Consider the following 16,714-nt stretch of genomic DNA (forward strand, 5'->3'; position numbering starts at 1 on the left):
ACAACAAGACCTGGTCCTTATAGTACAACACAACAAGACCTGGTCCTTATAGTACAACACAACAAGACCTGGTCCTTATAGTACAACACAACAAGACCTGGTCCTTATAGTACAACACAACAAGACCTGGTCCTTATAGTACAACACAACAAGACCTGGTCCTTATAGTACAACACAACAAGACCTGGTCCTTATAGTACAACACAACAAGACCTGGTCCTTATAGTACAACACAACAAGACCTGGTCCTTATAGTACAACACAACAAGACCTGGTCCTTATAGTACAACACAACAAGATCTGGTCCTTATAGTATGACACGAGTACAACACAACAAGACCTGGTCCTTATAGTATGACACGAGTACAACACAACAAGACCTGGTCCTTATAGTATGACACGAGTACAACACAACAAGACCTGGTCCTCATAGTATGACACGAGTACAACACAACAAGACCTGGACCTCATAGTATGACACGAGTTCAACACAACAAGACCTGGTCCTTATAGTATGACACGAGTGCAACACAACAAGACCTGGTCCTTATAGTATGACACGAGTACAACACAACAAGACCTGGTCCTTATAGTATGACACGAGTACAACACAACAAGACCTGGTCCTCATAGTATGACACGAGTACAACACAACAAGACCTAATACTCATAGTATGAAACGAGTACAACACAACAAGACCTGGACCTCATAGTATGACACGAGTACAACACAACAAGACCTGGTCCTTATAGTATGACACGAGTACAACACAACAAGACCTGGTCCTTGTAGTATGACACGAGTACAACACAACAAGACCTGGTCCTTATAGTATGACACGAGTACAACACAACAAGACCTGGTCCTTATAGTACAACACAACAAGACCTGGTCCTCATAGTATGACACGAGTACAACACAACAAGACCTGGTCCTTATAGTATGACACAACAAGACCTGGTCCTTATAGTACAACACAACAAGACCTGGTCCTTATAGTACAACACAACAAGACCTGGTCCTTATAGTACAACACAACAAGACCTGGTCCTTATAGTACAACACAACAAGACCTGGTCCTTATAGTACAACACAACAAGACCTGGTCCTTATAGTACAACACAACAAGACCTGGTCCTTATAGTACAACACAACAAGACCTGGTCCTTATAGTACAACACAACAAGACCTGGTCCTTATAGTATGACACGAGTACAACACAACAAGACCTAATACTCATAGTATGACACGAGTACAACACAACAAGACCTGGTCCTTATAGTATGACACGAGTACAACACAACAAGACCTGGTCCTTATAGTATGACACGAGTACAACACAACAAGACCTAATACTCATAGTATGACACGAGTACAACACAACAAGACCTGGACCTCATAGTATGACACGAGTTCAACACAACAAGACCTGGTCCTTATAGTATGACACGAGTACAACACTACAAGACCTGGTCCTTATAGTATGACACGAGTACAACACAACAAGACCTGGTCCTTATAGTATGACACGAGTACAACACAACAAGACCTGGTCCTTATAGTATGACACGAGTACAACACAACAAGACCTAATACTCATAGTATGACACGAGTACAACACAACAAGACCTGGACCTCATAGTATGACACGAGTACAACACAACAAGACCTGGACCTCATAGTAGGACACGAGTACAACACAACAAGACCTGGTCCTTATAGTATGACACGAGTACAACACAACAAGACCTGGTCCTTATAGTATGACACGAGTACAACACAACAAGACCTGGTCCTTATAGTACAACACAACAAGACCTGGTCCTCATAGTATGACACGAGTACAACACAACAAGACCTGGTCCTCATAGTATGACACAACAAGACCTGGACCTTATAGTACAACACAACAAGACCTGGTCCTTATAGTACAACACAACAAGACCTGGTCCTTATAGTACAACACAACAAGACCTGGTCCTTATAGTACAACACAACAAGACCTGGTCCTTATAGTATGACACGAGTACAACACAACAAGACCTGGACCTCATAGTACAACACAACAAGACCTGGTCCTCATAGTACAACACAAGAAGACCTGGTCCTCACAGTATGACACGAGTACAACACAACAAGACCAGGACCTCATAGTATGACACGAGTACAACACAACAAGACCAGGACCTCATAGTATGACACGAGTACAACACAACAAGACCTGGTCCTCATAGTATGACACGAGTACAAAACAACAAGACCTTGACCTCATAGTATGACTTGAGTACAACACAACAAGACCTTGACCTCATAGTATGACACGAGTACAACACAACAAGACCTGGTCCTCATAGTATGACACAACAAGACCTGGTCCTTATAGTACAACACAACAAGACCTGGTAATTATAGCATGACACGAGTACAACACAACAAGACCTGGGGAAAAAAAACAATGTAATCAATTTTAGAATAACGTAACGAAATGTGGAAAAATGAATACTGAATACTTTTCTGAATACTTTACGAGTGCACTGTATATATAGGCTGCCTCCCAAATGGCCTCAAATTTGCTCCGATCAATGTGGAGCTATAAACAGGAAGTATCAGTACCAGATCAATGTGGAGCTATAAACAGGAAGTACCAGCACCAGATCAATGTGGAGCTATAAACAGGAAGTACCAGTACCAGATCAATGTGGAGCAATAAACAGGAAGTACCAGTACCAGACCAATGTGGAGCTATAAACAGGAAGTACCAGTACCAGATCAATGTGGAGCTATAAACAGGAAGTACCAGTACCAGATCAATGTGGAGCTATATACAGGAAGTAACAGTACCAGATCAATGTGGAGCTATATACAGGGAGTACCAGTACCAGATCAATTTGGAGCTATAAACAGGAAGTACCAGTACCAGACCAATGTGTAGAGGTACGTGGTATTTGAGGTAGATATGTAGATGAATGCAGGGTAAAGTGACTAGGCATCAGGATAGATAATAATAAGGTATTTGAGGTAGCTATGTACATGAAGGCAGGGTAAAGTGACTAGACATCAGGATAGATAATAATAAGGTATTTGAGGTAGATATGTACATGAAGACAGGGTAAAGTGACTATCCAGCATACCAAAATTGGTTCTGTGAAAGTTCCCAGAATGTTCTCGTACCACAAAAACTGCCCAGAAAAAAACGGTGCTGTTGATTACAGAATGTTTCAATTAAACATTTGTCTGATGTTGCAACAACGATCCTTAAACACATGTAATTGGTTATTTAAGGGTTCCCAGAATGTTTCATTAGGTTGTGGGAACAGTCTGGTGGACACATAGATATGTTCCCACAACACTAGACCGGTCCAGTCTTGGTTACGGTTGTTTGTGTATAACTAAAGGTTCAATTGTCCTATCAATGAAATCATGTGCAGATTGTCAACATATGAAGTGTAAAAATATGGTTGTGTTTGTATGATTAAAAGTCTGTGCAAATGTCCTATGAATGACATTAAAATGCCATGTGTCTCTATATCACCTACAATACAGTTCTGAAATGAGAATTACCATCCAATCTACAATACAGTTCTGAAATGAGAATTACCATCCAATCTACAATACAGTTCTGAAATGAGAATTACCATCCAATCTACAATACAGTTCTGAAATGAGAATTACCATCCAATCTACAATACAGTCCTCAGATGAGAATTACCATCCAATCTACAATACAGTCCTCAGATGAGAATTACCATCCAATCTACAATACAGTCCTCAAATGAGAATTACCATCCAATCTACAATACAGTCCTCAGATGAGAATTACCATCCAATCTACAATACAGTCCTCAGATGAGAATTACCATCCAATCTACAATACAGTCCTCAGATGAGAATTACCATCCAATCTACAATACAGTCCTCAAATGAGAATTACCATCCAATCTACAATACAGTCCTCAGATGAGAATTACCATCCAATCTACAATACAGTCCTCAGATGAGAATTACCATCCAATCTACAATACAGTCCTCAAATGAGAATTACCATCCAATCTACAATACAGTCCTCAGATGAGAATTACCATCCAATCTACAATACAGTCCTCAGATGAGAATTACCATCCAATCTACAATACAGTCCTCAGATGAGAATTACCATCCAATCTACAATACAGTCCTCAGATGAGAATTACCATCTAATCTACAATACAGTCCTCAGATGAGAATTATCATTCAATCTACAATACAGTCCTGAAATGAATATTCCAGTCTGCTTTAAGAAGATATACATCATAATGGAGATGTGTTCCAGTCTGCTTTAAGGAGATATACATCATAATGGAGATGAGTTCCAGTCTGCTTTAAGGAGATATACATCATAATGGAGATGAGTTCCAGTCTGCTTTAAGGAGATATACATCATAATGGAGATGTGTTCCAGTCTGCTTTAAGGAGATATACATCATAATGGAGATGTGTTCCAGTCTGCTTTGAGGAGATATATATCATAATGGAGATGTGTTCCAGTCTGCTTTAAGGAGATATACATCATAATGGAGATGTGTTCCAGTCTGCTTTAAGGAGATATACATCATAATGGAGATGTGTTCCAGTCTGCTTTAAGGAGAGTATTCCAGTCTGCTTTAATGACGACCATGTTCTGTGTATGTTTGGTGGGACGTTGATGGAATATTTTCCTAAACCACAGAAAACTGATCACATGAATATTCTTGAAATGTGTCTGGAACATTTAGTATCTTAAGTTCTGGGTAAGTTCTGTTTGACATTTAGGGAATGGTCTCTTGGAAACATTCCGTGCACACCATGGGAACATTCCTATGAAATCGTTAGTTAATGACCTACGTGGTCGGCAGGTAACCTGGCGGTTAAGAGCATTGGGCCAGTAACCACGTACATTTAAAATGCTTACCTTGCACTCTCTTTAGCCCCTGTCTCTGGACCGTCACAGGTAGAGGTGATGAAACACGCTCCTGATGCATCATCATCATCGGTGGTGGGCTCTCCTTCTTCACCCCGTTGCTAAGGGCAACCCCGCTCAGAACACTGGCGGCGCTTGGAACCCTGGTGGTCGTCATGGCGTCGGGACGGGAGAAGGAAGCGATCCTCTGCAGGATGGAACCCACGCTTTCTCTCTCTGACATCATTTCCTGTGGCTGGGTGTGCTCCAGTGGCAGGGGGGTGGAGGGGGCCAGGTGTCCTACCTGAGGTCTGGGGGAGAGCAGGTTGAGCTGGGGGGTCTGGGCGGGGGACAGGGGGACAGGGGACTGGCTCACCTTAGGGACAGGCTTGGCCCCCGGGGGGGAGGTAGGTGGGGGAGAGCGGGGGAGGGAGGGGTTGATGTTGTTGTAGGAGACGTGGTGTTTGGCGGCGGGAAGAGGAGTGAGGTCACCACCGGAGCTGTCCAGACTGCTGAGGGATGGGCTAGCTGAGACAGAGAGGCTGCTGGGATAGTGTGCTCTGGGTGGAGGTTTAGGGGGGTCAGACGAGGGGGGAGGATGAGGGCTGGGCTGGGGCGTCTTCACCCCCACCAGACTGTCTAGATCCAGGGGGAACTTGTTGAGACGCTGGGTCTCTTTGGGTTTGGGCTGGGCCTCGTAGCTGTTGTGGTTCTGATTGGGAGAGTAGCATCCTTCCTTCCCAAAGGGACTGGTGTTATAATGCCGCTGGGATCCGCCATTCAAACCAACATTGGCGTTGCCATACCTCACCCCTCCACCTCCAGCTCCCCGCACCCCCATCACCCCGCCTCCTCCTTCCCCGATCTGGAGGTCCAGACTGGGCATGGATCCGTGGCTGACCCCCCTGGGCTCTGGAGCTCCCAGCCCCATTGGCTGAAACACACTGCCATGGGAAGAGAACACGCCACGCTGCTGCCCAGGACGCTGCTCCATCTGTGGGCTAGTGGAGTAGGACAGAGACCCTGGCTTGCCCGGAGGTACCCCTCCTCCTCCTCCTCCTTCTCCTCCGCCTCCCTGGATGGAATACTCCAGACTAGAAGAGGAGCTATGGAGACTATCATTATCACTGCCTGGGCCAGAGAGAGAGGAGGAGAAACCCTTAGGGTTGAACTTGTTCTGGAAGGAAGAGGCCCTGGTGATGCCTCCGGAGCTCCCTCCATTGTTGTTGATGGCGGGTCTGTTCATGGCTCTGTTGAAGGAGAGACTGGAGACCATGCGGGACTTGAATACAGGGCTCTGGGCAGGGCTGGGGTTGGTACCAAGGCTGATCCGGGAGCGGAAGGCAGGGGAGCCGTGGCTGGAGGTGGGGAACCCTCGACCCTCGTTGGTCTTGTTGAGGAGGGAGGTGGAGGAGAGGGGGGAGGGAACCGGGGAGGAGGGGGAGAAGGGAGGAAGCTCGACCACATCGTCGAAGGATCTTTTTAAAGCTGTAGAGGAGAGAGAAGGAGATATGGGCAGAGGTAGAGGAGGGTGGGGCGTGGAGAGAGGGAGGGGGAGAGGAGGAAGAGGAAGGGGGTGAGGGGTAAAGAGGTAGGGGGGGAAGAGGGGGGAGGTAGAGAGAGGGAGGGGTAGATGGAGAGAGAAGGAGATATGGGCAGAGGTAGAGGAGGGTGGGGTGTGGAGAGAGGGAGGGGGAGAGGAGGAAGAGGAAGGGGGTGAGGGGTAAAGAGGTAGGGGGGGAAGAGGGGGGAGGTAGAGAGAGGGAGGGGTAGATGGAGAGAGAAGGAGATATGGGCAGAGGTAGAGGAGGGTGGGGTGTGGAGAGAGGGAGGGGGAGAGGAGGAAGAGGAAGGGGGTGAGGGGTAAAGAGGTAGGGGGGGAAGAGGGGGGAGGTAGAGAGAGGGAGGGGTAGATGGAGAGAGAAGGAGATATGGGCAGAGGTAGAGGAGGGTGGGGTGTGGAGAGAGGGAGGGGGAGAGGAGGAAGAGGAAGGGGGTGAGGGGTAAAGAGGTAGGGGGGGAAGAGGGGGGAGGTAGAGAGAGGGAGGGGTAGATGGAGAGAGAAGGAGATATGGGCAGAGGTAGAGGAGGGTGGGGTGTGGAGAGAGGGAGGGGGAGAGGAGGAAGAGGAAGGGGGTGAGGGGTAAAGAGGTAGGGGGGGAAGAGGGGGGAGGTAGAGAGAGGGAGGGGGGGAGAGGGAGGGGTAGATGGAGGGAGGGAGGAAGGGGGAGAGAGAGGGGGTAGATGGAGGGAGGGAGGGAGGGGGAGAGAGAGGGGGTAGATGGAGGGAGGGAGGGAGGGAGGGGGAGAGAGAGGGGGTAGATGGAGGGAGGGAGGGGGAGAGAGAGGGGGTAGATGGAGGGACAAGGAGGGAGGGAGGGTTAATATGTGAGTTAGTTCATAACAGTTGAGTTGAATAGTTGAGCTTTAACAAAATGAATACACTTACTAACTGTTCTTATTTAAGTTACTTTACTTTATTTCACCTTAATTTAACCAGGTAGACTAGTTGAGAACAAGTTCTCATTTACAATTGCAACCTGGCCAAGATAAAGCACAGAAACTCGACACATACAACAACACAGAGTTACACTGAAACAAACATTCAATCAATAACACAATAGAAAATTCTATGTACAGTGTGCGCAAATGAAGTAAGATTAGGGAGGTAAAGGCAATAAATAGGCCAATAGTGGTGAAATAACTACAATTTAGCAGCTAAACACTGGAGTGATAGATGCGCAGAAGATGAATGTGCAAGTAGAGATACTGGGGTGCAAAGGAGCGAGTATTGAGAGGAGAGGCTGGAGGGGTTGTTTTGTGAAGGCTCTATGTTATACTGAATGCATTTAGATATTGTCGTCCATGTTTTAAGGATCCATGGGATGTCTTTCATTGATGATCCAATCGGCGGGAATCTGTTGCTTAATGTACAAGGTGATAAAGACATTTTATTCCCTGAAAGACTACAACTCGGTGTGCTGCAGGGGCTTCCTGATCTGGGCTTTTCTGAAAGGGAGGCAGACACCACACCAAAACCCTCTGGTGGGCATAACTGAAAGAACTGACCAGACTCAATGGCTTCAAGTGATTCCTCTCATCAACATGACTTAGACCATGGAGTTGTTCGTGATGTTCTCTTAACGAGCTACATGGTGAAATTCAACCCCGTATTTCAACTGGAATATAGCGAAGAGGATTCAAAACGTAGAGTTGGATTTAGCGAGAAGCTCAGCTATAGCCGATGCACGAAGAGGGCAGAGGACAAATATGGTGCTTAGTAAGTTATTTTTCCTGCAAGCTACCTGGCTAGCTAGCTAAGTTAGTTATGTTTCATACAAGCTACCCGGCTAGCTAGCTAAGTAAGTTATTTTTCATACAAGCTACCTGGCTAGCTAGCTAAGTTAGTTATTTTTCATACAAGCTACCTGGCTAGCTAGCTAAGTTAGTTATGTTTCATACAAGCTACCTAGCTAGCTAGCTAAGTTAGTTATGCTTCATACAAGCTACCTGGCTAGCTAGCTAAGTTAGTTATTTTTCATACAAGCTACCTGGCTAGCTAGCTAAGTTTAATTTATCTACTGAAACTCATTATGTATTGACATACTACTGTACAGTATCTGAATGTCTAACATTTGTTCGATGCTAGAGAGCCCCCTACAACTGATATAAATATATTTTGTGAATGCATACTGGCAGACAAATTTAGTAAATGTCATCTATTTTTTGTAATTTTTATTTACCAGTCCGTAGATACACCGAATGTCATCATCGGGTGTTTTGTCCGGTGTACGATGCCCAGATACGTCCTGCAATTATGTTTGAAAAACATCTGACTGACCTAGAAATGCCTTGGACAGCATGAAAACAAACTTTGATTTCCCCCAGGGTGAAATGTCCCTTTAACCTCCAGTAGTGATGAGGGCTGTCTTTACAGGGTGAAATGTCCCTTTAACCAGTAGTGATGAGGGCTGTATTTACAGGGTGAAATGTCCCTTTAACCAGTAGTGATGAGGGCTATCTTTACAGGGTGAAATGACCCTTTAACCTCCAGTAGTGATGAGGGCTGTCTTTACAGGGTGAAATGTCCCTTTAACCAGTAGTGATGAGGGCTGTCTTTACAGGGTGAAATGTCCCTTTAACCTGGTAGTAGTGATGAGGGCTGTCTTTACAGGGTGAAATGTCCCTTTAACCAGTAGTGATGAGGGCTGTCTTTACAGGGTGAAATGTCCCTTTAACCAGTAGTGATGAGGGCTGTCTTTACAGGGTGAAATGACCCTTTAACCTCCAGTAGTGATGAGGGCTGTCTTTACAGGGTGAAATGTCCCTTTAACCAGTAGTGATGAGGGCTGTCTTTACAGGGTGAAATGTCCCTTTAACCTGGTAGTAGTGATGAGGGCTGTCTTTACAGGGTGAAATGTCCCTTTAACCAGTAGTGATGAGGGCTGTCTTTACAGGGTGAAATGTCCCTTTAACCAGTAGTGATGAGGGCTATCTTTACAGGGTGAAATGTCCCTTTAACCAGTAGTGATGAGGGCTGTCTTTACAGGGTGAAATGTCCCTTTAACCAGTAGTGATGAGGGCTGTCTTTACAGGGTGAAATGTCCCTTTAACCAGTAGTGATGAGGGATGTCTTTACAGGATGACGGCATCAGGCCTCAGAGAGATCAAACAGACGGTCTGTAACAACGGTTCTGTCTGGAGGCACAGACAGATACACACACACACACACACACACACACACAGACAGATACACACACACACACACACGCACACACACACAGGCAGACAGACAGGCAGGCAGGCAGGCAGACAGACAGACAGACAGACAGACAGACAGACAGACAGACAGACAGACAGACAGACAGACAGACAGACACCTGATATTGGCTGCTAATACAACATGGACAGTCTTCAAAGCAGAGCAGTTAGGGTTGATGACAGCACCAGAGAGGAAGACTTTACAAAAGCCCCACTCTTTTGTATCTCTCTGTCTGAACCAAATGTGCCAATTTAACACACAGCTCCTACATAGGGTGTTTCCATGTAAAAGGACCCGTGAGCACCAACATGTGAAGTTCGCAGGAGCATGTCAAACCGGGTGTCAAATGAAAGCTAAGAGTCTATGTTTTCAAGACATTAAGGGATATATACATTTTTTTTCCCAACGATTTTCTATGCAACAAAACAAGAAAAGGCTCTGATTTCTGGTCAAACAGATGGAAAAGTGGTCTTAGAAGCACAGTAATGTGGAAGTAAAGACCCCTGACAACTAATATCAACACTTCCATTTAGTTTAGGAGAAAGTCTTTGCCTTCTGTAAGCTCAAGAAACATTGTCACCAACAACCCACAACCCATAATCCTCCCTTCCACTGACATACTGTTATGTTCAGCGGATAGTGTCTGAAATCGACTGTACTCTACTGTACTCTACTGTACTGAACTCTACTGTTCTGTACTCTACTCTACTGTACTCTACTGTACTGAACTCTACTGTTCTGTACTCTACTGTACTGAACTCTACTGTTCTGTACTCTACTGTACTGAACTCTACTGTACTGAACTCTACTGTACTGAACTCTACTGTAATGTACTGTACTCTACTGTACTGTACTCTACTGTACTGAACTCTACTGTAATGTACTGTACTCTACTGTACTGTACTCTACTGTACTGAACTCTACTGTACTGAACTCTACTGTAATGTACTGAACTCTACTGTACTGAACTCTACTGTACTGAACTACACTGTACTCTACTCTACTGTAATTAACTGAACTCTACTGTACTGAACTCTACTGTACTGTGCTTTACTGTACTGAACTGAACTCTACTGTACTCTACTCTACTGTAATGCAATTAACTGAACTCTACTGTACCGAACTCTGCTGTACTCTACTGTAATGTACTGAACTACACTGTACTCTACTCTACTGTAATTAACTGAACTCTACTGTACTGTAATTAACTGAACTCTACTGTACTGTAATTAACTGAACTCTACCGTACTGAACTGAACTCGACTCTACTGTAATTAACTGAACTCTACTGTACTGAACTGAACTCTACTCTACTCTACTGTAATTAACTGAACTCTACTGTACTGTGCAGTACTGAACTCTACTGTGCAGTACTGAACTCTACTGTGATGTACTGAACTCTACTGTGATGTACTGAACTCTACTGTGATGTACTGAACTCTACTGTGATGTACTGAACTCTACTGTAATGTACTGAACTCTACTGTAATGTACTGAACTCTACTGTGATGTACTGAACTCTACTCTACTGTGATGTACTGTGATGCCCAAACTTGAGAAACATAGACGCCCAGGATTGTTTCCGTTTTAGACCAACCGGATGTGGTCTTGTTTTGGGGGCGGAGCTCATCACAATAGTAGCCCGTGTGTAGAATAACACCCAAACAAGCAGAAGAAGGATTCTTCATATTTCTACCTCAGTGAACCTATTCAGGATACATCCCCACGAAGAGAATGATATTCACATCCATCATTATGTATTTCTGTGTAGTACAGATCAGGGACCCGTGATGTCATTCTGTTACCGGAATTCTGGATTCTGGATTTTAATATAACCTTTATAAAACCTTTATTTAACTAGGCAAGTCAGTTAAGAACACATTCTTATTTACAATGAAGGCCTACCCCCGGGTCAAACCTGGACAACGCTGGGTCAATTGTCCACCGCCCTAGGGGACTTCCAATCATGGCCGAATGTGATACAGCCTGGATTCGAACCAGGGATTGTAGTGATGCCTCTTGATACAGGGCCTTAGACCACTGCGCCGCAAACAAAATATATTTGTTCGTAGTCAAGGTGTCCTGTCATAGCTGACAGCCCAGTCTTTCTGCAGACGTCGTATTTAACTGAGTGTTTTGGGAAAATGTGGATAAATGAACCGAGGGAGATTTTACCCACTGTGTTTTTGTGACATTTTTCTGAGTCGATTGTTCACAGTCGTCCTTGTTCATAGAGTTGTATGGTTTGTTAAACTTTAAAATCAATGTTTTTTTTTGTTCGGCATACATTTTAAAGTGAGAAATCTGAGTCAAGGCGGAATTCCGTTTCCCATGGAATTGCCCTATAACAAAAGATACAACTCAAAAGTCCATCAACATCTAAAATGTGGAATCTACATTTGCCAAACTGAGTTATTCTCAGTGTGAAACGCTGAGAAGAGGAAAATTTAAAGTCCCCCCCCCCAAAAGTTTGATCCTGTGAAGTGTGACAGTTTCTTTAATCGTTCTTTCTCCTTCTTTCTCTCTCTCTCGTTTTCTCTTCTTGCTCTCTGTCTCGGTCTCTCTCTTTATCGCTCCTCTCTCATTCTCCCTTTCTGTTTTGCCTCTCTCTCTCTCTTTGAACACAAAGCGATCTGTGGTTAAACCTCTCTCCCTCTCCCGTTTCGACCTTTGCCTTTGTGTTACAGCAGCGTCCCTTCCTGTGTCCAACACACACACACACACATGCACACACGCACGCACGCACGCACGCACGCACGCACGCACACACACACACACACACACACACACACACACACACACACACACACACACACACACAACACTCCCTTCCTGCATCCCCTCCCTCTCTCCATAGTGGGGGGTTTAGGCCACCAGGCACAAAGGGGTGATTGAGGGAGCAGGGTGAGAGTCAGAGTCCAGAGAGGTTAGGTTACAGCAGACCCCAACACAACACAGGATTCATCTCACCAAATAAATGGAGGGGAGAGAGAGACAGAGAGAGAGACAGAGAGAGAGAGGACAGAGAGAGGACAGATAGAGGACAGAGAGAGAGAACAGAGACAGGACAGAGAGAGAGACAGAGAGAGAGGACAGAGACAAGACAGAGAGATGACAGAGAGAGGACAGAGAGAGGACAGAGAGAGAGACAGAGACAGGACCGAGACAGGACAGAGAGAGGACAGAGAGAGGACAGAGAGAGGACAGAGAGAGGACAGAGAGATGACAGAGACAGGACAGAGAGAAATGACAGAGAGAGAGACAGAGACAGGACCGAGACAGGACCGAGACAGGACAGGGAGAGGACAGAGAGAGGACAGAGAGAGGACAGAGAGATGACAGAGACAGGACAGAGAGAAATGACAGAGAGAGAGGACAGAGACAAGACAGAGAGAGAGACAGAGACAGAAGAGAGACAGGACAGAGAGATGACAGAGACAAGGAGAAGGTCACGCCGATAGGTAAAAGTTTATCAAGATATAGACAAGGAGAAGGTCAAGCCGATAGGTAAATAGATTTTAGGCGTTGTCAGAATTCTTTAAGATACTCTTCATAATATGTTTTGGAAGATGGGCAGGGTCTCCGCTGTCCTGACTTCAGGGGGAAGCATGTTTCACCAATGGGGTGCCACGACAGAGAAGAGCTTTGACTGAGCTGAGCGGGAGCTGCCCTCCCCTGGGGGTGGGAGGGCCAAGAGACCAGAGGTGGCGTAATGGATTGCTGGGGTTGGAATGTACAGTTTGAGCCTGAAGGTAAGGAGAGGCGGTTCCCCTTGCTTCCCCTGTTGACAAGCACCAGGGTCTTGAAGACGACGTGAGCTTCGACAGGACGACAGCGTAGCGTGATGAGGAGCGGGGTGACATGAGAGAACTTAGGAAGGTTTGAACACTGCAGCATTCTGGAGCAGTTGGATAACACTGCAGCATTCTGGAGAAGTTGGAAAACACCGCAGCATTCTGGAGCAGTTGGATAACACTGCAGCATTCTGGAGAAGTTGGAAAACACTGCAGCATTCTGGAGAAGTTGGAAAACACTGCAGCATTCTGGAGCAGTTGGATAACACTGCAGCATTCTGGAGAAGTTGGAAAACACTGCAGCATTCTGGAGAAGTTGGAAAACACTGCAGCATTCTGGAGCAGTTGGAAAACACTGCAGCATTCTGGAGAAGCTGGATAACACTGCAGCATTCTGGAGAAGTTGGAAAACACTGCAGCATTCTGGAGCAGTTGGAAAACACTGCAGCATTCTGGAGGAGTTGGAAAACACTGCAGCATTCTGGAGAAGTTGGAAAACACTGCAGCATTCTGGAGAAGTTGGAAAACACTGCAGCATTCTGGAGAAGTTGGATAACACTGCAGCATTCTGGAGCAGTTGGATAACACTGCAGCATTCTGGAGCAGCTGGATAACACTGCAGCATTCTGGAGAAGTTGGAAAACACTGCAGCATTCTGGAGCAGTTGGAAAACACTGCAGCATTCTGGAGAAGTTGGAAAACACTGCAGCATTCTGGAGAAGTTGGAAAACACTGCAGCATTCTGGAGAAGTTGGAAAACACTGCAGCATTCTGGAGAAGTTGGATAACACTGCAGCATTCTGGAGCAGTTGGATAACACTGCAGCATTCTGGAGCAGTTGGAAAACACTGCAGCATTCTGGAGCAGTTGGATAACACTGCAGCATTCTGGAGAAGTTGGATAACACTGCAGCATTCTGGAGAAGTTGGATAACACTGCAGCATTCTGGAGCAGTTGGAAAACACTGCAGCATTCTGGAGCAGTTGGATAACACTGCAGCATTCTGGAGCAGTTGGAAAACACTGCAGCATTCTGGAGCAGTTGGATAACACTGCAGCATTCTGGAGCAGTTGGATAACACTGCAGCATTCTGGAGCAGTTGGATAACACTGCAGCATTCTGGAGCAGTTGGATAACACTGCAGCATTCTGGAGCAGTTGGAAAACACTGCAGCATTCTGGATAACACTGCAGCATTCTGGATAACACTGCAGCATTCTGGAGCAGTTGGAAAACACTGCAGCATTCTGGAGAAGTTGGAAAACACTGCAGCATTCTGGAGAAGTTGGAAAACACTGCAGCATTCTGGAGCAGTTGGAAAACACCGCAGCATTCTGGAGCAGTTGGATAACACTGCAGCATTCTGGAGCAGTTGGAGGGGTTTGATGTCAAAAGCGGGGAGCCCAGCCAACAGAGAGTTGCAGTAGTCCAGACGGGAGATGACAAGCTCCTGGATTAGGACCTGTGCTACTTCCTGTGTGAGGAAGGGTTGCACTGTACGGATGTGGTAGAGCTTGACCTTGCAGGAGAGAGTCACTGCTTTGATGTTTGCAGAAAACAGCAGGGTGTTGTTTAGTGTCCTGCCAAGGTCCTATGCACTTTGGGAGGGGAACACTATGGAGTTGTCTTGTAGAGGTCTTGGAGCGGGCAGGCCTTTCACAGGAAGGAATAGCAGCTCTGTCTTGTCAAGGTTGAGCTTGAGGGGGTGGGCCGACATCCAAGCTGAGATGTCTGCCAGGCATGCAGAGATTCTTGTCGCTACCCGGGATGTCAGAAGGTGAGAAGGAGAAGAGTAGTTGTGTCATCCTCATAGCAACGATAGGAGAGACCATGTGAGGCTATGACAGAGCCGAGTGACTTGGTGTTCAGGGTCAAGAAGATCGTTCTGAAAGAGACACTTTTTGTGGACTGTTATAAAAATGGGAACATCAGAAACTTAATCTTCCAGACATTCCCTAGTTAGTGCTATAAGAGCACACTGCCCCATGTCAAGAGTTAGTGTTAGCGATGGGTAGAAATGAAGGATACTAGACAACGAAGAATCTGAGCCAGCCAATGTTAACCTGTACAAGTCTGGAACAGTATTGGTACAGGGCAACCCCAAACAGTTTCAACAGACTTTCATAGAATCAAAGAGGAGAAGATCACTCTTGGTGAAGACTCCTCCACTCCGAGCGAGTCAGACTAGACCTCATCCTTAATTAAACAACCCCACAGATGAGCAACCCCAAGCAGAGAGTCAACCTCCCAGCACAGAGTATTATTCCCTTACTGAAATAAATTCACCCAGCTGGAGGTAAGGCAGGCAGAGCTGGAACGGTCAGCACAAAAAAATGGTCCAGCACAACAACACCCCGCTACGAGACCGGGAGAGCTGGAGGGGGAGAGAGACATGTCTGCACTCTGGACTGTGGTTAGACAACTTCAACAGGAGAAAGAGCAGGAGAGGAAGGAGGCGGCCCAGCGGCAGGAGTAGATGAGAGCACTAGAGGAGTAGATGAGAGCACTAGAGGAGAAGGTGAGAGCACTAGAGGAGAAGGTGAGAGCACTAGAGGAGAAGGTGAGAGCACTAGAGGAGAAGATGAGAGCACTAGAGGAGAAGGTGAGAGCACTAGAGGAGAAGGTGAGAGCACTAGAGGAGAAGATGAGAGCACTAGAGGAGAAGGTGAGAGCACTAGAGGAGAAGATGAGAGCACTAGAGGAGAAGGTGAGAGCACTAGAGGAGAAGATGAGAGCACTAGAGGAGAAGGTGAGAGCACTAGAGGAGAAGATGAGAGCACTAGAGGAGAAGGTGAGAGCACTAGAGGATAAAATGGGAACACTAGAGGAGAAGATGAGAGCACTAGAGGAGTAGATGAGAGCACTAGAGGAGTAGATGAGAGCACTAGAGGAGTAGATGAGAGCACTAGAGGAGAAGGTGAGAGCACTAGAGGAGAAGATGAGAGCACTAGAGGAGAAGGTGAGAGCACTAGAGGATAAAATGGGAACACTAGAGGAGAAGATGAGAGCACTAGAGGAGTAGATGAGAGCACTAGAGGAGTAGATGAGAGCACTAGAGGAGAAGGTGAGAGCACTAGAGGAGAAGGTGAGAGCACTAGAGGAAAAGGTGAGAGCACTAGAGGAGAAGATGAGAGCACTAGAGGAGAAGGTGAGAGCACTAGAGGAGAAGATGTGAGCACTAGAGGAGAAGGCGAGAGCACTAGAGGAGAAGGTGAGAGCACTAGAGGAGAAGGTGAGAGTACT

General features: G+C 46.1%; 1 protein-coding gene across 1 annotated transcript in view; it reads right to left on the reverse strand.

Moving 5' to 3' along the window:
• Positions 1–4,276: 4,276 nt before the first annotated feature.
• The window catches only part of LOC110516912 (uncharacterized protein KIAA1522), a 53,885-nt gene continuing 41,447 nt past the window's right edge, over positions 4,277–16,714 (reverse strand). Inside the window, exon 2 of the mRNA XM_036973512.1 lies at positions 4,277–6,404. Coding sequence (XP_036829407.1) covers positions 4,885–6,404 — 1,520 coding nt within the window. The 3' untranslated portion in view covers positions 4,277–4,884. The remainder of the gene's footprint in view (positions 6,405–16,714) is intronic.

This window comes from Oncorhynchus mykiss, unplaced genomic scaffold (assembly GCF_013265735.2).
Source record: "Oncorhynchus mykiss isolate Arlee unplaced genomic scaffold, USDA_OmykA_1.1 un_scaffold_260, whole genome shotgun sequence".
Taxonomy (NCBI): Eukaryota; Metazoa; Chordata; class Actinopteri; order Salmoniformes; family Salmonidae; genus Oncorhynchus; species Oncorhynchus mykiss.